This window comes from Pogoniulus pusillus, chromosome 7, assembly GCF_015220805.1.
Source record: "Pogoniulus pusillus isolate bPogPus1 chromosome 7, bPogPus1.pri, whole genome shotgun sequence".
Lineage (NCBI taxonomy): Eukaryota > Metazoa > Chordata > Aves > Piciformes > Lybiidae > Pogoniulus > Pogoniulus pusillus.
The window spans coordinates 25,109,533-25,136,214 of record NC_087270.1 but is presented as its reverse complement, the minus strand read 5'-3'; the positions used below and the strand labels follow the sequence as shown (position 1 = coordinate 25,136,214).

The following is a 26,682-nucleotide window of genomic DNA, read 5'->3' as shown; positions in this document are numbered from 1 at the left end:
CCCTCAGCAAAGTCTCTCTGCAGCCTACCTACATGATCTCTTCAGGCACTGGCAGGCAGCTGTAAGATCCCCCTGAAATCTTCTCTCCTCCAGACTGCACACCCCCAGCTCCCTCAGCCTGTGCTCACAGCAGAGCTGCTCCAGCCCTTGGAGCATCTTTGTGGCCTCCTCTGGCCTCACTCCAGCAGCTCTGTGTCCTTCTGCTGCTGGGCACAGCAGAGCTGGAGGCAGGATTGGAGGTGAGGTCTGAGCAGAGCCAAGGGGCACAATCCCCTCTCTTGCCCTGCTGCCCACACTCCTCTGGCTGCAGCCAGCACACAGTTGCCTGCTGGGCACTGCTGGCCCCTGGGGAGCTGCTCAGCAGCCAACACCCCCAAGGCTCTTTCTTCAGAGCTACTCTGAACTCACTCTGCACCCAGCCTGGATTTGTGCCTGGGGTTGGTCTGACCCAGCTGCAGGACCTTGCTCTGTGACTTATTGCACCTCATACAGTTGGCACTGACCCACGTCTCAAGCCTGTCAACTTCCTGGAGGGATCCCTGCCCTCAAGTTAGCCCAGCACACTGGCCTGGCTAAAGGTAACAGGAGGAGGGTGGCAAGGGGAGGACATCTCTGCAAGAAGTCTCTGTTAGTTAATATTTAAAATGTATTTCTTTTAAAAAAACCTCCGATACAAGAAAGTCAAGTGGCAAGTGTTTGGAATCACAGAATGGGCTGGCTTGGAAGGGACCTCTAAAGGTCGTCCGTTCCCAGCCCCTCTGCGGTCAGCAGAGGCGTCCTCCGCTAGATGGGATTTGGTGGAAGCCGTTTGCGAGCGCCTGAGGCACTCTCGCCTCATTGAAGCAGCACTGGCCCATCCCTGGCACTGCATTAGCGCTGCGCTGCCAGCAGAGGGCAGGAACAAACCAATCCAAGGGGAGGGTTCCGACGGGAATGGAATAGGAGAGCATAACGCGACGTGATGACACAGATCATCTGGGGAGCTAGGGCTTTCCTTGGGAGGCGTTACAGTTTCCACATTGCGAAGAAAGGGAAGCAGGAAAGGGGTGTCGATGTTGGCGCTCGTTGCTGCAGACAGTGCTGAGAGGACAACTGCAACTGTGCCCCGGTCTCGTGTGCCCAACAAGAGGAGGGTAGCAAACTGCTGGTGCAGGTCCAGAGAAGGCCATAAAATGCTCAGAGGGCTGGAGAACCTCCCCTGTGGGGACAGGCTGGGAGAGTTGGGGCTGTTTAACCTGAAGAAGGCTCCAGAGAGACCTTAGAGCATCCTCGCAGTACCTGAAGGGGCTACAGGAGAGCTAGGGAGGGACTTTATAAAAGGCTTTAAAAAAGGCTAGAACGAGAGGGAAGGGATTGAAGCTGGAGGAGGGCAGACTTAGGCTGGAGATGAGAAAGAGATTCTTGACATGAATGGCAGGGGGGGTTGGAACTAGATGATCCTTGTTCCTTCCAACCCTGACTGAATGATTCTATGAGAGTGAGGGTGGGGAGACACTGCTGCCCAGGGAATTATCAGCCAAAGAATTTCTCTTCAGTGTGCTACTTCCATGGTCTCGACTGAAGTCACACAGCTACATAAAGGGAAGTACACGTTTGAGCTGTAAATCCACTAGCTCTGAAGCAGTTAAGTGCACTAATTGGCCACCCATTGATCACTTTGGGGGTTGTAACTGTGCTTTAAATCGTGTCAGAATCTGAAGCACTCCTCAGTGGCAAGCAAGCCAGCAGTCATCCTCCTAAAGGAGACTGTTCACAGATTGACAGAATGGGTTAGGGTGCAAAGGACCTCAGAGATCATCCAGTTCTAACCCCCTACCATGGGCAGGGACACCTCCCACCAGCACAGAGTGCTCACGGCCTCATCCAGCCTGGCCTTGAACACCTGCATAGAGGGGGCAGCTACAACCTCCCTGGGCAACCTGTGCCAGTGTTCCCCCCACCCTCACTGTCAAGAATTTTTTCCCAATCTCCAGTCTCAATCTACACAAAGAACCACACTAAGTTTCTCTCCTTCTCACTTTTCTTCCCCAAGAATCTGGATACTGCCACACCTACTTGGAATCTGTGGGAGCCAGAGTCTGTGAAGTATCGTCACAGGCTGCCTGCAGGACACCATTGACCTTCTTGGCCAAGAAAGCTCCTGATGAACTTGATGGCCACTGAAACTTCCAGGTCCTTCTTTGCAGTGCTGCTTCCCAGCAGACTGACCCCTAAGCTGCACTGCTGCAGAGGGTTATTCATCCCAAGGTTCAAGATTCTACACTTGGCCTTGCTGAACTTCCTACCAATAACAACAGTGTTCTCAATGGTGAAACCCCAACAGTGACACTTCAAACTCATCAGGAATGAACTTTACAGTAAGACCCAAGACTGCAAGTCCTCAGAAGGAGCTGGAGACTTCTGCAGAGGAGATTAGCTTCCCAAAAAATAATGCTGGAGGTGGGACCCCACTGGCAGCTCCCGTACCCGGGACTCCACTGACAGTTCAGCAAATGAAATCTTCCTTTTCTGAAGAAAGCCCTCCCAATGCTGAAAGGCTTTGCCTGAAGAAGCATCTGAGGACTGCCTCATGCCAAGATTTTATAGGAAGAACATCCAAAGCATCCTAAGGCATCTTCCACCTCTCCTGGAAAGAGAAGGGAAAAGCAGCACAAGAGGACATCCAAAGGAGTGAGGTGAGTCAGCAAATGGCCCGGGGCTGGCTTGGCTCAGCAGGTCCCTGCCAGGCTGCTTTCCAAGTGTCTCAGAGTTCAAGTTCCCCCTGGCAGCGTGCAGGACAGGAATGGATTCCCATCTGTGGAGACCTTCCTGTACTTGTGTATGAACGCAGCTGTCTTCCCAAGGCTGACTCCATAGACACCATCCGGCACCAGAGACCCACAGCACGTCTGGCTGCTGCCCAGCAAGGAGGAGGGTTTCCCACTGCTACCCAGGGCTTCCGCGGCGGCTCCGCTCGTGCCAGCAGGAGAGGGCTGCGCAGCACCTTTGGTGAGGCCATCCATGCGCTGATGGAGCTCCTGGCTCAGCAGCAGCACAGCAGTCCCTCCCACACGAAGTACTCTGGCAAGGGCAGGAGAGAGGAAGGTTAGGTGCTCACCCAGCCCAGCATGCACTGGGCGGTGCAGAGCTCCATGCTGCTGACCCTGCAGATGCCCTCTGCACTTGGCCAAACCTCTAAGGCAAGGTCAGGGTAATGGCTCAACTCAGTGCCCTACAGCTCCAAATGGCATTGAAACTCCCCATCCTTATTGCTCTTCCTAAATGGGAGAACTGGGCTCTAGCCTGACTCCCAAACTTTCCTGCCCTCGGGAGAGCTTTCTGTTGGTTAGCAGGGAAGACAGAATCAGGGGGTTCGGTCCCTCCAAGTACTGAAGGCACTGTATCAGGAGCTTCCCACCAGTCTGCAAAGGAAGAGCTTCCCAGGGCTGCAAGAGCTCCTCAGGTTGGGAAGGCAATGCTTCAGCTGGCCCTTCCCTTTGGCAGCTTTCAAAGGTCTGTCCCTTCTGTGTCCCACAGATCCCTCATGGCTTTCAAACTCCCCAAGGAGAGGCAAACTGGTCACTGTTTGAAAGCCGTTTGACTTAGTACACGAGGAAACATTACACTTGGCTTCGAAAGAAGGGCAACAGAGCTCATCCTGGCAGCAAGTGGGCTGACCAGTCTCACTGGTGGAGCTCTCACAGTAGCAGTCACTGCCTCACCTCTATCTTCCCAAGGAAGCATTTTGCAAGGCCCAAAAGAACAAGAGAGAGAAGAGGACAAGCACAGGCAAAGGAATGGGTGGCCAGTGTAGGGCGGTGGAAGATTCTCCTGCCATTCTCTGCAACCACTTCACTTTCATCACCATCTGCTCACCACATTCCTGCACTGGGTAAGTGAGATCAACACCTACCAGGAGGGCTTGTTTCAGGCAAGAAAAGAAATTCAACGACAGAGGCTTCAAGCTGCCCACTAGAAGCAGCCCACTGGTAGCCCAGCTCAGCTCTGCTACTAAAGGATAGGATGGGACATGAAAGGAGGCAACTAAAAGCGCCAGGTGGCCACCTGGGTATTCCAGCATCTGCCAACAGAAAGGAAAAGGCACAGCACCATGTGCTGGCCTGAGCTCCTTCCTACCAAGAGCTTGACTGTGCAGCCCAAAGGAATCTCCATCTTTCACACAAGCAGCCCTCCTCTGAGAAAGATTCCAGCATCAGCTGTCTGGCCATGCTGTAGGCTCGGCAGGTCAACCTCTCCTCTGCCTCCTTTCTGCCTTGTAAAGGATATTTGGGAGTGTGGCCCCCATAAGCAGCTCACTCCTTGCCAGCCTGCACTGCCAACAGTGATTCCACATCTTGCAAGCCAAGCCAGCACAGGTTCTAAGGGGCAAGCAAAGGCCTTGGGCTGCAGCTGCAGAGCTGGGCAGTGGTTGGAATCCAAAAAATCTGAAGCTGACTGAACGCTTGGGGATGCAAACCCTGATAGCAGCCACAGCAAAGCCCCAAGCATGTCCAAGGCCACAGGTACCTTTCCATTTCCTGAAGAACATCTGGAAGGAGCTGGATGTCTTTGGTGATCTTGAACTTCTTCCCAAAGGGAATATCTGAGATCACAGCATCAAAGCTTTCTGAAGGCCAGGGCAAGGCTACAGAACAAAGACAGGTCTGTGAGCAGCAGCTGTGTCTCCCTTCACCCCACAGTGCTCCCTGACAGCTCTTCCATGCCTTACACATCTGGATTCACAGCTTCTCTTGCACTTGTGCCCACAAAGAGCACCACAAAGCCACCAACCCAGTGCAGACTGGGAAAAGACTAATGCAGGAGAACGTGGTTAAGTCACAGATGGCACTGGGTTGGGAGGGATCCTCCAAGGGCATCTTGGCCAACCCCACCCTCCAGCTAGAGCAGGCTGAACAGGGACACAATAAGGCTGAGCTTCAATGTCTACAAGGACAGGGCCTCAAGCACAGCCCTGGGCAGCCTGTGCCAGTGTCTCACCACTCTCCTTCTGCACAACTTCCTCCTCAGATCCAACCTAACTCTGCCCTGCTCCACTTTCAAACCATTGCCCTCCATCTATCCTCACAGTCCCTCCCCAGCCTGCCTGAAGGTCCCCTTTAGATACTGAAATGCAGCTCTAAGGTCTCCCTGGAGCCTTCTCTTCTCCAGGCTGAGCAGCCCCAACTCTCTCAGCCTGTCCCCATAGCAGAAGTTCTCCAGCCCTCTGAGCATCTTGGTGGCCTCCTCCCAACCTTCTCCAGCAGCTCCAGGTCTCTCTTGTGTTGGAGGCCCCAGAGTTAGACCCAGCTCTGCAGGTGAGGTCTCAGTAGAGCAGAGGGCAGGATCCTCTCTCTTGTAGACTCCCTGTCACTGGTGATGTTTGCCCCAATAGCAAGACTCTTCAAACAGGGGACCACATGGTTCCAAACTACCTAGCTCCTACAGCAGTATCTGTGAAGTATGTCCCCAGGGTTCCTGCATCCTGTGAAGTCATTTTCCTGAGAGGAGGCAGCTCTGAACCCTTGTGGTGATGAAAGGCAGCCAAGGCAGCCACCTACCCAGCTGTGTAGGCCCAGAGTGCAGCCAGCATGTGAAGGATTACAGGTATGGACCCTCCATCCTTCAGGATGCTCAAACCTCAACTGGACAACAACCCTAAGCTGACCCAGCTTTAAGGTTAGTCCCACTCCAAGCAGGTGACAGGACTAAAGACCTCCATGGTCCCTTCCAAGCTAAACTCTACTGTGATTCTATGCCAGCCTTTCCAGCCCTGGCTGGAGACAGCTCTCAGACCATCCTTGGATCAACACTTCACAGCTCAAAACTTTTGTAACAATTTTATCTCCAAAGGCCTCCACAAGTCCTCAAGACATGCACAAAGAGCAGCCTCTGCCCACTGCCAGAGACACCAACTCCTTGTGCAGTACTGGAAAAGCAGGACATCAAAGCCCCTTCTGTTGCCCTGGAAGCCATGGCCAACCACAGCTTTTAAGACAAGACAGAAAGCTCTCTGTGTTCTTTGCAATAAGGCAGATTTCTCAGCATCCTGCTGAGCAATAAATACTGCAAGGTAACAACAAATCTGCAGAGCTCATCACCCCTGAAGAGGGGAAAATACTTTTGGTCTGTTATGGATTTCATAAAGGACTCGCTTAGATTCCTGCTTTGAGGTCTAGAATAAGCTCATTAAAAGAAGGTCATAAAGTTCCCAGGGGCAGGGAGGGGAGAGCAAATAATTAGCCTTTCCCTAGCACTCCAGAGTCACCACTCAGCTATTTGTTAGGTTAGCTCTGCTACACATCAGCTCAAGAGAACCACCAGCACCTGGGTAACCCCAGAACCACAAAAAACCTCCAGAGATTGATAGAAAGGTTTGGGTTGGAAGAGACCTTAAAGCACATCCAGCTCCAACCCCCTGCCATGGGCAGGGACACCTCCCACCAGCCCAGTATGCTCAAAGTCTGGCCTTGAATACCTCCAGGGAGGGGGCAGCCACAGCCTCCCTGTGCCAGTGTCTCCTCACCCTCACTGTCAAGAATTTCTTCCTCATTTCCAGTCTCAATCTGCCCTTCTCAAGCTTCAATCCAATCCCTCTCATCCTATCACTCCCAACCCTTGTCCAAAGTCCCTCCCCAGCTCTCCTTCAGGTACTGGAAGGCTACTCTAAGGTATCCCTGGAGCCTTCTCTTCTCCAGGCTGAACTGCTCCAACTCTCTCAGCCTGTCCCCAGAGTCAAAGCTCTCTACCCTCTAATCATCCTTCTGGCCCCCTCTGGACACTCTCCAGCAGCTCCAGGTCCCTCTCTTGCTGGGTCCCCAGTACCAGAAGCAGTGCTGCAGGTGAGGTCCTAAGCAGAGCAGAAGGGCAGAATCCCCTCCCTGTGCTTCTGCTCTCCCTGCTCTGGATGCATCCAGCACACAGCTGGCTCTGGGCTGCCAGTGACCAGTGCTGGCTCCTGGGCAGTTTGGCACCAACTGACACCCCCAAGGCCTTCTCCTCCAGGCTGCTCTCCAGCCACAGCCTGGATTTGCACTTGTGATTGCCCCAAATATTGCCTTCAAATATGTCTCACTTGGGAGGCCTACAGACATACCTTTCACAGAAGCTTTAAGTAACTCAATCTTATCCCCCAAGCCTGCCGTCCTAATATTCGCATCTGCCCCCTCCAGCTGTGAGTCACTGATATCAGCACCCCAGTAACAGGCATCCTGGTCAGAGAAAAAGAGCAAAGTCACACTGCAGGCCAAGAGGTGCATTTCTTTTACAAAGCATTCTCAGAGCTGCCCTGCTGCACAGAGAAACCCTGAGCTGGGAGATCTCCAACCATCACACCCAGCAACATGCAGAGGACAGAGGAATGGAGCAAGGGTTGTGCTGTCTTCACTCCTTTCAGGTCCTGGCCCACTCAAGACACTTAGAATTTTCAGAAATCTCCAGGGACACCTTAGAGCAGCCTTCCAGTACCCAATGGGGCTACAGCACAGCTGAGGAGGGACTTCTGACAAGGGTTTGGAGAGACAGGATGAGATGGAATGAAGCTTGAAGAGTGCAGATTGAGACTGGAGATGAGGAAGAAACTCTTGAGAGTGAGGGTGGGAGACATCGGCACAGGTTGCCCAGGGAGACTGCGGCTGCTCCCTCCCTGGAGGTGTTCAAGGCCAGGCTGGTTGAGCCCTTCAGCAGGCTGGGCTGGTGGGAGGTGTTTCTGCCCATGGCAGGGGGTTGGAACTGGATAAGCTTTAAGGTCCCTTCCAACCCAACCCATTCTACAAAACATTGAGGTTATTTATGTTGTAGCAGTAGGAGTCCAGCTGCCTTCAGACAGCCACACTGCCTCCAACTGACACCTTGGCTCCTCCATTCCCAGAGTAACTACAGGCAGTTTTAAAATCATAGAAGCCCAGAATGGCTCCAGTTGGAAAGGACCTCAGAGATCATCATCTCCAAACCCATTGCCATGCCCAGGGACACCTCTCACTAGACCAAGTTGGCCAAGGCCTCATCCAGTGTGGCCTTGAACACCTCCAGGGAGGCAACATCCACAGCCTCTCTGGGCAACCTATTCCAGAGTTTCACCACCCTCCTACTGAAGAACTTTTTCCACAGTTCCAATCTAATCCTGGTCTCCCTCAGCTTCAAACCATACCCCATGGCCTCTCTCCACACACCCTCAGCGAAAGTCCTTCTGCAGCCTTCCTGCAGGATCCCTTCAGGCACTGGCAGGCAGCTGTAAGGTCCCCCTGGAGTCTTCTCCTCTCCAGGCTGCACCCCCCCAGCTCACTCAGTGCCTGCTACCACTGTGATACTCACAGGCCACTCTGTGGCAGCTTCCAGCAGTATGGTTCCCAGCCCACACATGGGATCCAGCACACAAGCACCAGCCTGCAACAAGAAAGGGGTTATTGCATGCCAGGCAAGGTGTGCTCCTCTGCCAGTACTAAGCCTACTCAGGGATGACCAGAGCACCTCCACACAGCCAGAAACCCAATACAGGTAATAAGTCACTGCCTCACCAGGCCACACAACTGTCAGGACAATAAAAGCATTAACCATAAAAGCACAGAATCCTTGGGGTTGGAAAAGCCCTTCAAGATCATCCAGCCCAACCATTCTCTAACTCTACCAAGGCTGGGGCTGAACCATGGCCCTCAGCACCACATCTCTGCCTCTCTAAAACACCTCCAGGATGGGCATTCAACTCCCTCCCTGGGCAACCTGTGCCAGGCTTTCAGAAACCTTTCAGGCAAGAAGTTTCTTTAAATGTTCAACCTGAAGTTCCCCTGGTGATAGTTCCACTACAGACAATGCATCTAGCCTTGAAGTGACACTGAGGGAAACAAATCAGGATAGGACTGCAGACAGGTGTTGGTACCAAATTCATCTGTGGAAAAGATCCATGGATTCATCTTAATATCTGAGGGGTGGGTGCCAAGACGAAGGTACCCAGTAATAGGACAAGAACAGGTCCAAGCTGGAACCCAGGAGGTTCCACCTCAACATAAGGAAAAAAGTTCTTTGGTGTGAGGGTGCTGGAGCAGGCTGCCCAGAGAGGTTGTAGAGTCTTCTTCTCTGGAGCCTTTCCAACCCCATCTAGATGTGTTCCTGTGTGACCTGCCCTGGCTGATCCTGCTCTGGCAGGGGATTGGACTGGACAATCTCTGGAGGTCCCTTCTAACCCCTATCATTCTGTGATATTATGATCACTCTTGCTTCAGTTTTCACTTGGGAGAACGACCCTGAAGTTTGAATCTTGGATGGTGACAAAAATCTTTTCACATTTACACTGACAGAAGGCATAACCCCTCCGCTGAGGAGGGCCTGGCATCACAGCAGGCATCTGGCTGGACAGCAGGTGACACTGTGCTCTGAGCACAGAATAGGCAACCCCTGGGCACATGCACTGAAGGACGAGGCATTAGAGTCACCACCCTTCTTCAGAGCCTCCAGCTGTGATGAGCAGCAAGCCCCTCTTGGCTTACCAGTACCCTTCACTCACACTGATATCAGCCAGAGATGCCATGGCCCAGGCGATCGTTGAGCGCAGCCCTGCTGTCCTGATGTACTCCCTGCTGGCCAGCGAAAGCCTGTGGAGAGCAAAGGACTCTGCAGTAGAGAAGAGGACACCTACCCAAGAAAGCTCGTGTAGGATGAAAGCACAGAGAGACTGGACAGGCCTGCAGCCAGAGAGGACCCAGACTGCTTGATCTACAGATCAGACTCACACACAGACTGACAGAGATTGCAGTGAAGAAGGACATCACCCAGAGAGGTCATACAATCAGTCAGCGTTGGAAGGGACCACAAAGATCATCCAGTTCCAAACCCCCTACCACGGGCAGGGACACCTCACACTACATCAGGCTGCCTAGAGCCTCATCCAGCCTGGCCTTAAACACCTCCAGGGATCAGGCTTCCACCGTCTCCCTGGGTAACCCCTTCCAGGGTCTCAAGACCCTCATGCTGAACAACTTCTCCCTAACATCCAGTCTGAATCTACCCATTTCCAGCTTGGATCCATTCCCCCCAGTCCTATCACTACCTGACAGCCTAAAAAATGCCTCCCCAGCTTTCTTGTAGCCTCCTTAAGATACTGGAAGGCCACAATAACGTCACCTGGGAGCCTTCTCCTCTCCAGACTGAACAGCTCCACTTCTCACAGTCTCTCCTCACAGCAGAGCAGCTCCAGCCCTCTGCGCATCCTCATGACCCTTCTCTGTACACCTTCCAGCACCTCCATATCCCTCTTGTACCAGAGGCTCCAGAACTGGATGCAGTACTCTGGGTGGGGTCTCAGCAGTGCAGAGTAGAAGGGGAGGATCACTTCCCTGGCCCTGCTGCCCACACTGCTCTTGCTGCAGCCCAGGCTCTGGCTGCTCTTTGGGCTGCAAGTGCACACTGCTGGCTCATGTTCAGCCTCTCATCCTCAGGGCTGCTCTCAAGCCAGGCACTGCCCAGCTTATATTGGTGCTTGGAATTGCTCCTCCCTGGAAGGGCCAGGCTGGATCAGGCCTTGAGCAACCTGGGCTAGTGGGAGGTGTCCCTGCCCATGGCAAGGGAGCTGGAACTGGATGATCTTGAAGGTCCCTTCCAACCCAGACCATTCTGTGGATCTCTGAACCTTCAACTAGATCAGGCTGCCCAGGGCCACATCAATGTGGGCTGCCCGAGGAGGTGGTGGAGTCGCCGTCCCTGGGGCTGTTCAAGGCAAGATTGGACATGGCACTTGGTGCCATGGTCTAGCCTTGAGCTCTGTGGTAAAGGGTTGGACTTGATGATCTGTGAGGTCTCTTCCAACCTTGGTGATACTACTATGATACTATGATAAGTCTGCTCTTGAACGTCTCCTGAACTCACTGCACAGTCTGGCATGTGTCCTCACACAGGCAGAGCACAGGGCAGCCCAGTGAACATTCAAACCAGAAGACACAGGCAGGGAAGACAATGCCTACCTGAAAAGGGGAATCCCCACCACAGTGTGAATATCATTAAGATGTACAAAGACCTGAAAGAGAGGAAAAAATGCTATTGGAAACTGGCAGCCTGACACAGCAATGACTTCAACTCCTTTCAATTGGGCACAGAAGACGTTGGTCCTAGGTTTCTTAAGAACAAAAAGTAAGCACCTGAGAAACTTACAGTTCATTGGAAGAAGTAACACAGCACAACCTGGCTGCCACTTTAAAGAGGACTTGGTATTTAAGCAAGTTGGGAGGGGAGCTTTCATAGAGTTCTAGAATGGCTCAGGTTGAAAGGGACCTCAGAAATCATCTACTCCAATGCCCCTGCCATGCCCAGGGTCACCTCTCACTAGACCAGGTTGCCCAAGGCCACATCCAACCTGGCCTTGAACACCCTCAGGGAGGAGGCAGCCATAGCCTCCCTGGGCAGCCTGTGCCAGAGTCTCACCACCCTCACACTGAAGAACTTTTTCCTCAGCTCCAGTCTAACCCTGCTCTGCCTCAGCTCAAAACCATTCCTCTTTGGCCTGTCTCTAGACACTCTCAAGTAAAGTCTTTCTGCAGCCTTCCTGCAGGATCCCTTCAGGCACTGGCAGGCAGCTCTAAGGTCTCCCTAGAGTCTTCTCCCCTCCAGGCTGCACATCCCCAGTTCCCTCAGCCTGTGCTCACAGCAGAGCTGCTCCTGTTACAGCAAGCACTTGAATGGAAGTGCTTTTTGTGACCCTGAGTGGATGTTTTTAAGGATTACTCCACTACCTAAGCAGGAGGAGGTTATTCTCCACACAGCAGCACTCAAGCTGCTCAAGTACCTCCTCCTTTTTAAAACACAGAATAACTCCCACAAACCCATGAAGGCCACTGAGGGGCATTTCAAACAGAAGGCAAATGTGGGTGATCCTTCCAGAAATGCGCCCTCCTGCCGCACAGAGAGTGCCCTAAGAGGTGCCTGAGCTCTTTAGCTGGTCTGACAACTGCCCCAGGCCATCTGGCAGCCAAGCAGCACTACCTCCAGCTCAGGGTCCCGCAGATCCACGCGCCACCCGAACTGCTTCATGAGTGCTATGCCAAGGGCTCTGCCCAGCTCCTGCAGGGGAGAGAACAGCCACAGGCAGAGGTCAGGCAGCTGCACAGCACAGCCTGGGCTGCACAGTCCTGACAAACAGCATCACACAGGCAAAGAAACACTGGGCTGGAAAAGCCCTTTCAGATCCTCTAGCCCAGTCAGACCCTAACTCTGCCAAGGCTGAGGCTAAGCCATGGCCCTCAGCACCACAGCTCTGCCTCTTTCAAACACCTCCAGGGGTAGCCATTCAACCACCTCCCTGAGCAGCCTCTGACAGGCTCTGAAAGGCCTTTCAGCCAATAAGTTTATTCTAATGTGCAGTAAGTTTATTCTAATGTGCGACTAAGTCTCCCCTAGTGCAGCCTGAGGCCATTTCCTCTCCTCCTGTCACTTGTTCCCAGGGAGCAGAGCCCAACCCTCACCTGGCTCCTGCCTCCTCTCAGGGAGCTGTAGAGAGATCTGCCCTCAGCCTCCTCTTCTCTACATTAAACACCCCCTGCTTCTCCCCAGCCCTGCTCTCCAGAATCCTCCTCAGCTTCCTTGCCTTTCTCTGGCCCTGCTCCTGCCCCTCAATGTCGTTCTTGGAAGTGAGGGCCCCAAAACTGAACCCAGCACACCAGGTGTGGCTTCCACAGTGTGAGTGAAGGTGGAAAAAATCACTTTTCCTGATCCAGGCCAGGATGCTGTTGACCTTGCAAAGACCTCTGCAGTAGCTTTGGACCAACACCCAGGCCCTCCTCAGCCTTCTCAGACCCAGCCTCCTCAACCCCTTCCCTTTCCTGACCCTCAGCAGAAATGCCTAGAGATTAACAACAGCCCTTGGGTTCCACCTCCTGTCTAAGGTCAGTGCAGCCTAAGGGCTGTTTTGAGAAGACAGAGCAGAAGCTGTGGTCAGTTTGTCACTCTAAGGCACACAATTCCAACGACAACCCAAGCCTGTCCCTCCACCACTGCTCCCTTCTGTCTGAGCACAGTTCCTTGAGCCTACCTGGGAAGGAAGCACTTTGGCAATGGCTCCACTGCAACGGCAGGAGACTCTGAAGCTGGGCTGCTCCCGGCCAGCAGGCTGCTCCTCGCTGCCCTGGGGAGGCTTTTCTGAGCACATCTTGCCTTCAGCCCAGCACTCCTCACCTCCGCTGCTCTCTGCAGCCACCTGCTTCTCTCCAGCTTTTGCATGACCTTCCTCAGACACCACCTCTGTCTCTTGCTCTGCTTTCAGCCTTTTAGTTGCACCATTGGTCTCCTCTTCTGCTCTTCTCTTCAGAGGCAGTTGGCTTTCTTCACAGACACCATCTTTTTGCCCTTTGCCCCCATGAAGTTTTCTCCAGACAGAGAGAACATCCAGCCAAGACTCTGGTTCCTCAAGGACAAGGCTCTTCATCTCATGCAGCATTCTTCCTGCCACAAAAAGGAGGTTCAGCAGCTCAGCCTCACCATTTCACTGTCCTACAGCCTGAGGACAGCTGACATCAGAGCTTGTGTTCAGAGTTCCCCAGCATGGGGACCGAGGGAGTGGCAGCAGCAAATAGCACAGGCACAGCTGAGCTCCTGGCACCCACAGAGCCCAGCAGCACAGCCCCAGGCACCCCTCTGCTAACAGCTCCTCCAGAACCTGCATTAAACCGTCTAGAGAATTCTGCAGCTCCAGAGAAGCAGAGGTGAGGATGGAGGCCCAGCCCACCATGCCATCCTCACCAGCACTGGGTCTGGGACCAGAGGTGCTGGGACACTTTGCAGGATGGAAAGCTGGACATAAGCACAAATCCACAGACTCAGACACTCACAGAAGGGTTTAGATTGGAAGAGACCCTTAAAAACCATCCAGGGACACCTCCCACCAGCCCAGGTTCACAGTATCACAGTATCATCAGGGTTGGAAGAGACCTCACAGATCATCAAGTCCAACCCTTTACCACAGAGCTCAAGGCCAGACCATGGCACCAAGTGCCACGTCCAATCCTGCCTTGAACAGCTCCAGGGACAGCGACTCCACCACCTCCCTGGGCAGCCCATTCCAGTGTCCAATGACTCTCTCAGTGAAGAACTTTCTCCTCACCTCAAGCCTAAATCTCCCCTGGCGCAGCCTGAGGCTGTGTCCTCTCGTTCTGGTGCTGGCCACCTGAGAGAGCTACCTCCTCCTGGCCACAACCACCCCTCAGGTAGTTGTAGACAGCAATAAGATCACCCCTGAGCCTCCTCTTCTCCAGGCTAAACAATCCCAGGTTGTTCAAGGCCTCATCCAACCTGGCTTTCAACATCTGCAGGGAGGGGACAGCCACAACCTCCCTGGGCAGCCTGTGCCAGTATCTCCCCACCCTCATTCTCAACAATTTCTTCCTCATCTCCAGTCACAATCTGCCCTCTTCAAGTTTCAATCCATTCCTCCTCATCCTGTCATTCCCAGCCCTTGTCCAAAGTCCCTCCCCAGCTCTGCTGTAGGCCAGGATGAGCCCAGGGAGGCAGTCAGTGGCCATACCTCTATCTCTGGACACTGCAAGTGGGGGGTGTCTCTTCAGCAGCAGGAACAGTCGCTCTCCAGACTTGAGCCTCCTCAGCTCACCTGGCTCTGCCTCCGTACTGAAGAAGACCTTTCCTGAGACACAGTCCACCTGGGGGAAAAAAACAGAAATGAAACCAAACTGGGAAGGGATTTTGAATGAGCACTTAGAAACACAGAGTTATTAGAAACAGAAGATTGTTTCAATGGGGAAAGCCCTGTTGGCTCATCCAGTCCAACTACCACCAAGGCTGGGGCTGAACCATGGCCCTCAGCACAGCTCTGCCTCTTTCAAACACCTCCGGGGTGGTCATTCAACCACCTCCCTGGGCAGCCTCTGACAGGCTTCGAGAACCCTTTCAGCCAAGAAGGTTCTTCTCATCTCCAACCTAAACCTCCCCCGAGGCAACTTGAGGCCATTTCCTCTCCTCCTGTCACTTGTTCCCAGGGGGCAGAGCCCAACCCCCACCTGGCTCCAGCCTCCTCTCAGGGAGCTGCAGAGAGCAATGAGCTCTGCCCTTCTCCACACTGAACACCCCCAGCTCCCTCAGCTGCTCCTCCCCAGATCCTTCCCCAGCTTCCTTGCCCCTCTCTGGACCTGCTCCTGCCTCTCAGTGTCCTTGGAGTGAGGGTCCCAGAACTGAGCCCAGCACTCACGGTGTGGCCTCTCCAGTGGCTGAGTCCAGCGGGACATTGCCTGCCCCGCTCCTGCGGACCGCCGCACTGCCGCCCCAGGCCCGGCTGCTGGTGGCCTTCCTGGCCGCTGGGCATAGCCTGGCTCACCTTCAGCCACCCTACCCTGGCAGGTAGGAGGGCACCACAGGCCTCGGCTCCGAGTTTTGGGAGACGGGACAGTGGTGACCGAAAGGCAGCGGCCCCTGCACAGGGCCCGGCCGGGACCAGGCGGTCTACAGAGAATCCTCCTGACCCTCACCGGTCCCACAGCCGCGGGGCCCCGCGCAGGCGGCGGCACAGCCTCACGCCGCACCCGCCCGGCTCGGGAGCGCGGAGCGAACCGGACTGCGCTCTCCGCCGAGCCGCGCCGAGCCGAGCCGCGCCGCCCGCCCAGCCCTCACCTGGGTGGCTCCGAGGCGCGCCCGCACCTCCCGCGCCAGGAACGGCTCCAGCCCGCGTCCCGCCGTGCAGAAGAAGCGCCCGCAGCCCCGCGCCATCTTGCGCCGCCTGCCGCCGCGGCTGCCGGCTCGGCCCCCGCGGGGCGGCTCCCGGAACGGCCTGCCCAGCGAGACGGCGCCGCCGCTGCGCGCCGAGACGCCGCTCGGCCGCGGTGCCTTTGTCCATCGCCCGGCCGGGAGGGGACGGACGCCTCCGGACCCGCAGTGCCAGCGCCAGGAGCGCCCGCAGCGCGGCTCCCGCGGCTCCCGCTGCTCCCGCTCGGGCAGCAGACCGCGCCAGCGCGCAGCGAGGTTGCCGGGGCGCAGGAGCGGGGTCGGCAGCCACAGCATTCGGGAGCCAGACCTCTAGATCCTCCCGCGAGTGATTCAGCGCCCACAGCCCAGGGAGAAGCGCCAGGAGGGCAGCGCGGCGCCAGCGGCTCCTCCTCTGCGGAATCACAGTGGCGAGGAGCGGAAGGGAGCTCGTCCAGTCCAACCCACTGCTGGGGCAGGCTCACCCGGAGTCAGTCACGCAGGGACCCCTCCAGGTGGGTCTGGATTGCCCCCAGAGATGGAGACTCCCCTCAGCCTCTCTGGGCAGCCTGTCCCACTGCTTTGCCACCCTCACAGGGGTTCATGTGGCATCTCCTGGGTTCCAGTTTGTGTCCATTTTCCCATGTCCTATCCCTGGGCAGCGTCGAAAAGAGCCTTGCCCCATCCTCTTGACTTCCACCCTCTAGCTGTTGATCAGCATCGCTGAGCTCCCACGCAGGATGCTCTTCCCCAGGCTAAACAGCCTCTCCTCACCAACGCCCCACTCTCCTCAGCATCTCTGTGGCCTTCCTCTGAGTTCTCTCCAGTAGTTCCCAGTCCTTGTAGAACTGGAGAGCCCAGAACTGGACACAGTGCTCCAAATGAGGCCTCGGCAGGGCTGAGTAGAGCAGAACCTCCCTCGACCTACTGGCCACAGTCATCTTAATACACCCCAGGATACCACTGGCCTTGAGGGCACCTTCGCAGCTGCAGGATGCACAAGCATTTGTTCTCCCAGCTCCTGTGCCGTGTGGGGCAAGGTTTCCACTCCCTCTTTGGACTTCCTTGCAGCGGACAGTGTGAAGCGGCAGATGCCCTAGCTCATGGTATAGGCAGGAATCTTTTTGACTGTTGTAGAGCACTCCAGATTCCTTCCTTCTCCCCTCCTCCCCGGCGCTGGGGGTTTGAATGGAGAGGAGAAGGCGGCACGAAAACCTGCCTTCGCCTGGGCCCTGCGGGCTGGAAGGGGGAGCAGCAGAAGGCGCATTTCCCCACGCCTGTGCTGACCCGCGTGGGAGCCCGGCTGGGAATCGGGCTGCTGGCTGCCTGGGTTCTTCGTGCCCAGTATAAACGGCAAGTGGGCGATTCGCCTAGAAAGAAAGGGCATAGCTAGAGCAGGGGGGAAGCGCGGTGCTGCCGCCTTGACAGAGCGCCCGACGGGGCAGGCTTCCCGCCTTGGCACGGCTCCTGCCGCGACGGAGCGCCCGCTTGGGCCGCCCCCGCTCGTGGGCGGCTCTCGGTTTTGTGCACCGTCCCTGCCTTTGGGCGGTCCCCACACACACTTCTGCACCATTCCGTGCTGATCTGCCACCTTCTACACCTCTACAGCTGCTGCCCAGCAGCCCTTACTCCAGGAGGTGTTGCACAGCTGTTGACTAAGCCAGCAGAGCCCTAGATGGGTAGGCAGCGAAGCCCCAAGGACTCACCCTGGGGGAGGAATCTGGACTTGCCCTGCCTGCTAACAGCCCTGGGTTCCAGATGCAGTGCCCCCTCCACCTTCAAGACACAGGTGACACACTGCCAACAACTTCCAGGTTCATTTTTTATTTAAAAGACAGCTCCCAGATGCCTAATCAGTACTGTGCTGTTTGTGCAGAATGACTGGACTTGAAATCCTAAAATGCAGGAGGCAAGTGGAAAGAAGCTGTTTGTTTGCAGCTGCTCAGCAGTGCAGGCTGGAGCACTTCTCTGCCATGGCTTTGCTCTCTGTACAATCAGTTCTGTGCAGCAATGGCTGTATCTAAAGAGTAGTATACAGGCTACTGGTTCCATTGTCGATTGACAAGAGAAAAAGAAAAGAAACAAAATAAATAGTTCCCATTCTTATGATACATGAATGCTTCAGGAGGAAGTTGCAGCTGTCGTATTGGCATGACCTGCAGCTTCAGGAGGAGGAAGGACATGCAACCTAGCCACTAACAACTCTAAACTAGGACTTGGTAATAAATTACAGAGGATAGACAGCAACCAACAGAACACAGATTATCTGAATCTGCTACAGTTGTGATTCTTGCTCTGAGGAAGAACACAGAAAGGAACCCAAATCTTGCAGAATAGAAAAGCCAGTAGCTTGTTGTTAGGATGTGAGACAAACCACCTATGGTACAGCCTTCAGCTGTCTGAGAGTCACAGGCTCGTGGCTTTAGGCAAAGATGATAAATCCTTGAGTTAGTCCTTGCAGCCTTCACACATAACTAGCACCGTAAAGATGCAAGGACCTCAGCAAACACCTACAGTCCATGCTTAGTAACTAAAGCATGCAGTTTGTAGTTTGTGCATCTTACAGATTAAGGTTACTGTGCAAAAGACAAACAAAAAGAAAACAAAAAGGAAGGTTCTCAGCCAGTGAAGATGTTTCTGTAATCCTGTTCAAACGATCGGCGACGTTTCTATAGTCTAGCAGGCCTGTGGGAGGCTGCTGAGAGAAGAGGGTCTTGAAGGTTCACCCTCCACTGCCACACACAGACACCGTACCAATGAATTGGCAAATCAGAGAACGATGGCAGCAGCCCAAAGTCTAATCAGGTGGGGGGGGGAGGAGAAAAAAAAAATCAGTTATGTGCATTGCAGTTTACTTAAAAACAGCCTCTGAAGTGGCACAAAGCTTTGTGCAGGTGGATTTATCAGTGCAAAGAGGTATGGATGAGGTACCAAATCATTCAGGCCAGATCTAACTCTATTCACCTTACAAGCACTCCATCTCCTGTTGTCAGGTACAGGCTGACGAGCTGTAGCAGTGAAGTAAAAACCAACTCAAACCAAATTTTCAGCATATTCAGCATCAGGTCATTGTAATTTCCCTACAATTTTAAGTTTCTGAGCTTCCACTCCTCAGACTGCCTAACATCTCTAATTTTCCCAAAACACACTTTGCATTAATACTTCTTCTTGTTCAAGGTTTGAGACTTGATGGTAGGAAAGAGTTGCAACTGAGTGTTTGTGTCAGCTGGAACAGTAACTGAAGGTGTCTGAGCATCTGACCACTGTTTCAGATTTTCACAAGCACTGTCAGGAAGCAGGAACAGTTATTGCTATGTGGGGGACTTCTGACCAACCGACCTGCAGGCATAGCCAGCACTGTTCCAGCGGCGCAGGTGGAAGAGCTACAGACCAGCACTCCGCCTAGCATGAGTCCTTCTGCATTTGAACACTCTTCAAGTTATCTACAGCTTTCTCCTCCAGGCAACTGTGATGACATTTACATGGAGATATGGATTTGAAGTGGCTAACTGTGGGACACACACAGCTTTTCAACTCTGGTAATTCTTTCTTCAGGCGTTCCAGCTGCTCCACCTGGAATATATTTGGTTGTTCAGGATTCGAGTCATATATCCTGGATAAAAAGGAGAGAAAAGCCAGGCTGATCAGTATAACTTGACAGTTCAGAGATGCAGACTAGATGAAGCAACTGGGTGATATTTCTTTTTTCTCCTACTACAGTTAATTAACAGGTCTAAAGAAAACAGCTTAATACCCTCAGTTTTGCTGCTCATAGACTGGCAGAATGGTTTGAGCTGGGAAAGCTCTTTGAGATCATCCACTCCAAACGTTCATCTAACTCTACCAAGGCTGCAGCTAACTCGTGGCCCTCAGCACCACAGCTCTGTGGCTCTGAAACCCCTTTGGGGCTGGGGATTCCACCACTCTGAAAAGCAGATGTAGTGTGCAGTGTGCTACATAGAATCAACCAGGATGGAAGAGACCTCCAAGCTCATCCAGTCCAACCTAGCACCCGGCCATATCCAATCAACCAGACCATGGCACTAAGTGCCTCATCCAGGCTTTCCTTGAACACCTCCATGGACAGCAACTCCACCACCTCTCTAGGCAGCCCATTCCAATGCAAATCACTCTCTCTGTGAAGAACTTCCTCCTAACATCCAGCCTAGGTCTCCCCTGGCACAACTTGAGACTGTGTCCCCTTGTTCTGTTGCTGGTTGCCTGGGAGAAGAGACCAACCCCAACTGGCTACGACCTCCTTTCAGGTAGTTGCAGACATCAATGAGGCTTGCCCTGAGCCTCCTCTTCTGCAGGCTGCACACCCCCAGCTCTCTCAGCCTCTCCTCACAGGGCTGTGCTCCAGGCCCCTCACCAGCTTTGTCGCCCTCCTCTGGACACCTTCCAGCACCTCAACATCTCTCTTGAATTGAGGAGCCCAGAAGTGGGCACAGCACTCAAGGTGTGGCCTGAGCAGTGCTGAGTACAGGGGCAGAATAACCTCCCTTGTCCTATTGGCCACACTGTTCCTGATCCAGGCCCCTTCCAGCCTGGCTAATCTCCAGCCACTCTGTCCCCAGCCTGTAGTGCTGCTTGGGGTTGTTGTGGCCAACCAGTAGAACCCTGCACATGGCCTCTGCCCACCCACCCGGCCTGTTAAGGTTCCTCTGGAGGGCACTCCTACCCTCCAACAGATCCTCCAACAGAGTGCTCTGCTTCAGAACTTAAAGATGATCTCACCGGGCTTCTCCAACCCAAACCATTGTGTGGCTCCATGAAAAGCATTGCTGTTCCTGTGACCTAGCTGTGGTCCAGCACTTACTGTGACAAGGGCGCACTGATCTCCCAGCACTTCTAATACCAGCATGTTATTTGCCCTCACTTGGAGCTGTTGTGCACACAGAGGGTTCAGGCACTGCAGGTCTCCAGCTTCCTCTCCTTTCAATGAACACCTCTGGAGAAAATGCCCATGGCTTCTGCTTCAGCATCTTGGGAATATCCATACTTTTCCTTTGAGAAAGTGCTTTGGTTTTATTGCACCATTCTTTCTTACCATCATTTCAAGGCATGTCCAAAAGGAACATCATATCACAGCCAAAACAATGGAGTGCTGGAAGAGGTAGTGCCAGGCACATTTTCACTCTGGCAAGACAACCTGTGAACTGCTGGCAAGTCCAAGGCATCGCAAATAACTTGCAGGTCAGAGTGAAATACTGACTAGGATTCAGAGGAGGAAATACTTGCAGGAAATACAGACATGGGGTGAAGTTCCCTACAGTAAGATCCAGGACAGCCTTTGTCAGGAATCTCCTAGCAGAGAGGACAGACACTGTCCAATTGGCTGGACCACACAGAGAGACCCCAGCAGTGACACGACTTGCACAGCACCTGTAACCCAATAGAGCCCTACAAGAGACTCCAGACTGCCTAAGAGGAGCTGACTGCAAAGTAAGGTCCCAACCTTACAGCCTGTCTTCCCTCCCCTTCCCACCTGCCTTCTGAAGCTTTTGAGGACAACTTTACCCCCATCCTTTTTCTTTTTTTTTTTTTTTTTTTTTTTTACATTTCAAGTTAATTTTGAGTTTACAACTCACAAAACAGACTTCAACTGCCCTGTGACTGCCTTAAGTCAGTCACTGAGTAGGTGAACAAACCAAGTGGTAGCAGTTAGCCTCCTCCATGGAGCCGTGCTGGTATCTGAGGAACATTCAGGCTCATGCAAATAATGTGTTGCAGATTTAGACAGCTTTCTGGTTTTGCAAGGTGCTTTGAGTGCTGTTGCCTCTCTTGCCAGCTAAATTGGTGTTAGGTTTGGAAAAGGTGTGACACCAACAGAGCACAAAGCTTTGGTCTGGAGCCTGCAAATGCAACATGCAGCCATAAGGAACTGTGGTGGTGTTCAGAGAGCAAACACGCTGAAGAAAAGCTTTCAGCACCAATGTTTGGGGCTTCCTGATTCAACCTCTTCATGCAGCTGTGTCTGATATTCAGCAAACAGAACCCAGATCATGTCAAGTTAATCAAAAGAAGAAAGATAAGATAGCATCTGCCCCTCTCTCCACATTAGTGTTTAATATGGAGCCAGCTGGTGGGAAAAAGTAAGGCTGTGTGCCTCTTAGTGAGCTGATACAGCCAAACAAATCTTTCCTGAGCTGGTTACAAGCTCAGCCAGGAGAACAATGTTAGATGGATCACCACAAAACCACACTAGATAAACCACCCCACACATCCCACTTGATAATTCCTGGGTGTTTTTAACCAATGCAGACAATTTCACTACAGCAGATTGAAGTTCCTTATCTGAACAACATCTGGCCCTCAAACTAAAGAAGTGCTTTGAGGGCCAGAGGTGATGTTCTGTGTGAACAGCAGATGCCCAGCCATGCATTGAAAGCGCTTGTTTTGGCCTGGGGCTCAAACAGAAGGCTGGGGGCACATTTTCTGCAGGCTGCCCTTTTATCACAAGCAGTTTGGGTATTTTAGACTGTGAGAAGAAAGCAAAATATTATCCTGGCAACTGCACTGGACTGTCCGTTTGGTTTGCTGACTTTGTCTATGTCTATCCATCTGCAGCTCAAGTGGAGCAAAGCCCAAACAGGGAAAGCAAGCAAACCTTCTTCTGCCCCACTAAGATCCTTTTTTCATAGCACTGGCAACAGCAAGCTTCCCAGATTGAGTCTTGCAGTTTCTCCATGCACAGCCAAGTCAGACCCCCTACCTGAGGGGTTTTGCCCCCAACATTTGGTATCAGCAACTTTTGGTATTCAGGACACAGTTTTTCTGCCATCTTCACCATCAGCTACAATGTTTTGCCCAATTCTACATGGGATGATTAAAGTTTGGGGAAAAAACAATTAAGAAGAGTTTATAGCAATCATCTCTTCCCAGACAGCCCAGAAACCATCACAGTCACTCAGCAGCCATAACCCAAGCACTGCAGCTCCTGCATTCACTTCCCATTTTTTCAGACAAGCACACCTGGCAGGAGGGGTGAAGTGAGTCCAACACAAAGCACCAGACACAGTCACTGTCTGATAAATGCCAGCATTTGGCCTTTGGAGAAGGAAAGTTCCCTCAAAGCCATGGAAGCAGCACATCTTGATCCAGCCCTCAGTATGTCCTGCAGTTTGAAGCTGGAACCATAAACTGACTGAACACCCATACACAAAGTGCTGCAGGCCCTCCTTATTTCTAGGCCTTGAAATGGGTACAGACATCAGCCCTTCATTTCAGCTCTGCTTCCCAGGAGTTGGGAATTGATCTCCTTCTGGAGTTCAAACAACACAGAATATGGATGCTTACACCAGACCTGGTCTAACTTCTGACAGTCTGAGCTCCACTGCAGAAAGTGTAACTGAGAGCTGCAAGGACAATTAAAGGACTGGAACATCTCTGCTGTGAAGAGAGGCTGAGAGTCCTGGGGCTGGTTAGTCTGGAGAGGAGAAGGCTGAGAGGGCATCTGATCAATGTCTATCAGTATCTGAGGGGTGGGGGTCAGGATGAGGGTGCCAGGCTCTGTTTGATGGTGCCCAGTGACAGGACAAGGCACAACAGGTCCAAGCTGGAACCCAGCAGGTTCCACCTCAAGATGAGGAGAAAGTTGTTTGGTGTCAGAGTGCTGGAGGCCTGGAGCAGGCTGCCCAGAGAGGTTGTAGAGTCTCCTTCTCAGGAGCCTTTCCAACCCCACCTGGATGTGCTCCTGTGTGACCTGCCCTGTCTGACTCTGCTCTGGCAGGGGAACTAGACTCAGTCTCTGGAGGTCCCTTCCAACCGCTAGCATTCTGTGATCCTATGATTTGCCAGATGCCTCTTTGCCCAGCAGCTTCAGCTGTCAGTGGAAACACTTTCTGTCAGGTTTAACAGGTAGTTGTGCCATCCAGGTCTTCTTGGGAGTACCACTGACATTTCCATGTCTCCAGCTCAAGACAGCTGATGCCCTTTTCAGAAGTGCCATGCTCCTGAGGAGCCAATATGGAGGCTAAATTCAATTCTGTTCAGTCAGTTAGTGAAGTCTGAAATACATCTCAGATTTGGAAAGGAAGACTATATTAAGAACTTAACTGGGCTGAATAGTGCACAAGGTTTAAGAACTTTGCTCCCTCACAAGGGAATTCAGCCCGTAAGGAATTCCAGGGAATTGGTTAAGTCAGCAAAAGGCCAGGAACCGAAAAACCCAACCAACATCACAACTTCCAACACACTAAATAACCCAAAAAGCAGCATTAGATGATAGCCAGCAGATGTGCAGCCCTGACTTCAACACAGCATTCTTTAAATAGTGTTGAGCAGCTCAGTACTTAAGGCCTTAAAGGCCACATGAGGGCAGAAAAAAGGCTGACCCCTGTCTCCCTGTCTGACCAGAGTGCTGATTTCACAGCAGTTCTGCCACACCAGCAGGAATCAAGGACTCCAGGAGTGCAGGCATCTGATCACCAGGTCTGTACTTTGTGCAGTATTTGATTCAAACACCTCACCTGCCTAGGGAATCCTTTCTAGATCTGCACACCACAGGATCCCATCTCCTATCAGCCTGTACACTGAAGAGGCAGAGGACCATTTTGTGCAGCAGTAGAGTGACCTCTAAGAGCAAACAGATTTGATTTGTTGTCGCTGGTTATGTTGGCTTGACTCTCAGTTCTCACATCACAAACCAGAGCCTCCTTGCTCAGGTGACACAACACAAAGCAATGCCCTTGCCCAAGCTGACACTTTGGAAGTCTTCTCCAGTGTGACACTTCTGTTACCCTTAATGCTGCCCAGTTACAGATTCTTGGAAATCTCACCAGAAGGTTCTGTTGAATACAGCTTCTCAAATCCACCAACATCTTGAAATACTTCATTTCACACACTGGCTTGGGTTGGAAGGGACCTTAATGATCATCCAATTCCAACCCTCCCACCAGCCCAGGCTGCTCAAAGCCTCATCCAACCTGGCCTTGAACACCTCCAGGGAGGGGGCAGCCACAACCTCCCTGGGCAACCTGTGCCAGTGTTTCCCCACCCTCCACACTCGCAAGAATTTCTTCCTCACCTCCAGTCTCAATATGCCCTCCTCAAGCTTCCACCCATTCCTTCTCCTCCTGTCACTCTCAGCCCTTGTCCAAAGTCCCTCCCCAGCTCTTCTGTAGCACCTTGAGGTACTGGAAGGGTGCTCTAAGTTCTCCCTGGAGCTTTCTCTTCTCCAGGCTGAACAGTCCCAACAATCTCGGCCTGTCTCCACAGCAGAGGTTCTCCAGCCCCCAGTCATCTTTGTGGCATTTTCTGGACCTGCTCCAGCAGCTCCATGTCTCTCTGGTGCTGGAGGCACCAGAACTGGAAGCAGCGCTGCAGGTGAGGTCTCAGCAGAACAGAGGAGCAGAATCCTCCCCCTCATCCTTTCACAGTAAGAAACCTTTGGGATTTCTAAGGAAGAAAATAAGCACTTTGGTTCAAAGATTCACCCCAACATTTGGATGTCTGCTGGAATTGTGTAGATTTACTAATGACTTTCTGAAGGAACTCATTTGGCAGTTTGCTCTGGAAGCCTCTCCAAGCTCATTTTGATAGGGAAGATGGTGAATGCATAGCTTTCAATGAGAACATTAGCGACACTAACTTCAGGAGAAACACAAGTTATTTTGCTTCATATACACTGCTGAAAGACTAAGAATTAGTATCATTCTTGTTCTTGAACTGGGTTTATGTCCTTCCTGTATTTTAGAGCACAAAAGAGGATATTTTGCACCCAGGTAACTAGACAGTAAGGTGAAATGGCACAAGCATCAGGACACAAGAGCTGCTCAGCGTTACCATAATTGCTTAAGTACCTGTCATATATCAGCCCATGAACACCATATTCTCTCAGCTTCTTCCTGTTGTCTGGGTCATTTGCATCATCTCCCCAGGAAAAGATCACCAGGCCTTTAGATTTGGCCCTTTTGATGAAGGATGGATTCCTTAGCAGGTCTTCGGAGTGCACATTGATCCCCTGCAAAGCAAAAGGGCTTCTGTTAAAGCCGTGCTGCTGAGGCACCCTCCCAATCTTTCACACCTCTCAGCTGCTTACAGCTTCATCCACAGTGCCACCAGGTAGGAGTTTACTCAAGCACTGTTTTTCCAGTGCTTCTGTTTTTACAAGGAGAGACTGAGGGAGCTGGGGCTCTTTAGCTTGGAGGAGCCTGAGAGGTGACCTCATCAACGTTTATAAAGATGTAAAGGTGAGTGACAGGAGGCTGGAGCCAGGCTCTGCTGGGTGATGCCCAGTGACAGGACAAGGGGTGCTGGGTGGAAGCTGAAGCATAGACGTTTCATGTAGACATGAGGAAGAATTTTTATCCTGTGAGGGTGACAGAACTCTGAAGCAGGCTGCCCAGCGAGGCTGTGGAGTCTCCCTCTTCTGGAGATATTAAAGTCCCACATGGATGTGTTCCTGTGTGATCTGCTGTAGGTGATCCTTCTCTGGCAGGGGGGATTGGACTGGATGAGCTTTGGAGATCCCTACCAGCCCCTAACACTCTGATTCAACACTCTGTTTAATGGACACCTGAAACAAAAGGCATGGCTGGAGCAGGCAGCAAAGCTTGACAGGATCACAGAATGTCAGGGGCTGGAAGGGACCACCAAAGCTCATCCAGTCCAACCCCCCTACCAGAGAAGGATCACTTACAGCAGATCACACAGGAACACATCCAGGTGGGGTTTGAGTATCTCCAGAGGGATGTGTTCCAGTGTTCTGTTGCCCTCACAGGAAAAAAAATTCCTCCTCGTGTGTAAATGAAAACTTCCTATGGCTCAGCTTCCACCCATTGCCCCTTGTCCTGGCACTGGGCATCACCTAGCAGAGCCTGGCTCCAGCCTCCTGCCACTCACCTTTATGTCTTTATAAACACTGATGAGGTCACCTCTCAGGCACCTCTTCTCCAAGCTCCAAGTCCCAGCTCCCTCAGCCTTTCCTCTTAACAGAGCTGCTCCATTCCCTCCATCTCTGTGGCTCCATGCTGGACTCTCTCAAGCAGTTCTATGTCCTTCCTGAACTAGGGTGCCCAGAACTGTATTACAGCAGTG

The 26,682-nt window shown here is 52.7% G+C and overlaps 2 protein-coding genes across 6 annotated transcripts in view; both read right to left on the bottom strand.

Annotated features, from left to right (window-relative positions):
- Positions 1 to 628: 628 nt before the first annotated feature.
- Positions 629 to 16,067, bottom strand: THUMPD2 (THUMP domain containing 2). 4 transcript variants are annotated; one of them, XM_064146252.1, is made up of 10 exons: positions 15,974 to 16,067; positions 14,477 to 14,609; positions 12,989 to 13,398; positions 11,944 to 12,021; positions 10,929 to 10,981; positions 9,476 to 9,563; positions 8,290 to 8,361; positions 7,073 to 7,187; positions 4,507 to 4,624; positions 629 to 3,060 (listed from the first exon to the last, which is right to left on the bottom strand). In XM_064146252.1, exons 3-10 carry the CDS (start codon positions 13,391 to 13,393, stop codon positions 2,751 to 2,753), a joined length of 1,239 nt encoding a protein of 412 aa, XP_064002322.1. In that variant the 5' UTR covers positions 13,394 to 13,398; positions 14,477 to 14,609; positions 15,974 to 16,067; the 3' UTR covers positions 629 to 2,750. The 4 variants fall into 4 exon arrangements, with proteins under 4 accessions (XP_064002322.1, XP_064002319.1, XP_064002321.1 ...); XM_064146249.1 differs by lacking the exon at positions 15,974 to 16,067 and adding an exon at positions 15,574 to 15,728; XM_064146251.1 differs by lacking the exons at positions 4,507 to 4,624; positions 15,974 to 16,067 and adding an exon at positions 15,574 to 15,728 and having other exon boundaries at positions 2,922 to 3,060.
- Positions 16,068 to 17,450: 1,383 nt separating this feature from the next.
- Positions 17,451 to 26,682, bottom strand: part of GPCPD1 (glycerophosphocholine phosphodiesterase 1) — a 56,678-nt gene continuing 47,446 nt past the window's right edge. Inside the window, exons 19-21 of one of the 2 annotated variants that reach the window (XM_064146242.1) lie at positions 25,446 to 25,606; positions 22,358 to 22,458; positions 19,171 to 19,255 (exon numbers count right to left, since the gene is read on the bottom strand). In XM_064146242.1, the coding sequence (XP_064002312.1) occupies positions 22,404 to 22,458; positions 25,446 to 25,606 (216 nt within the window). In that variant the 3' untranslated portion in view covers positions 19,171 to 19,255; positions 22,358 to 22,403. Of the gene's footprint in view, positions 19,256 to 22,357; positions 22,459 to 25,445; positions 25,607 to 26,682 lie in introns of both variants that reach the window. The other variant, XM_064146241.1, reaches the window with a different exon arrangement.

Coding starts and splice junctions, on each gene's coding strand:
- THUMPD2 (XM_064146249.1), bottom strand. CDS start 15,669: ATGGCGCGGGGCTGCGGGCGCTTCTTCTGCACGGCGGGACGCGGGCTG. Junction 12,022..12,988: donor CCAAAGTGCTTCCTTCCCAG/GTAGGCTCAAGG, acceptor TCTCCCCTGCAG/GAGCTGGGCAGAGCCCTTGG. Junction 10,982..11,943: donor TGCGGGACCCTGAGCTGGAG/GTAGTGCTGCTT, acceptor CCTCTCTTTCAG/GTCTTTGTACATCTTAATGA.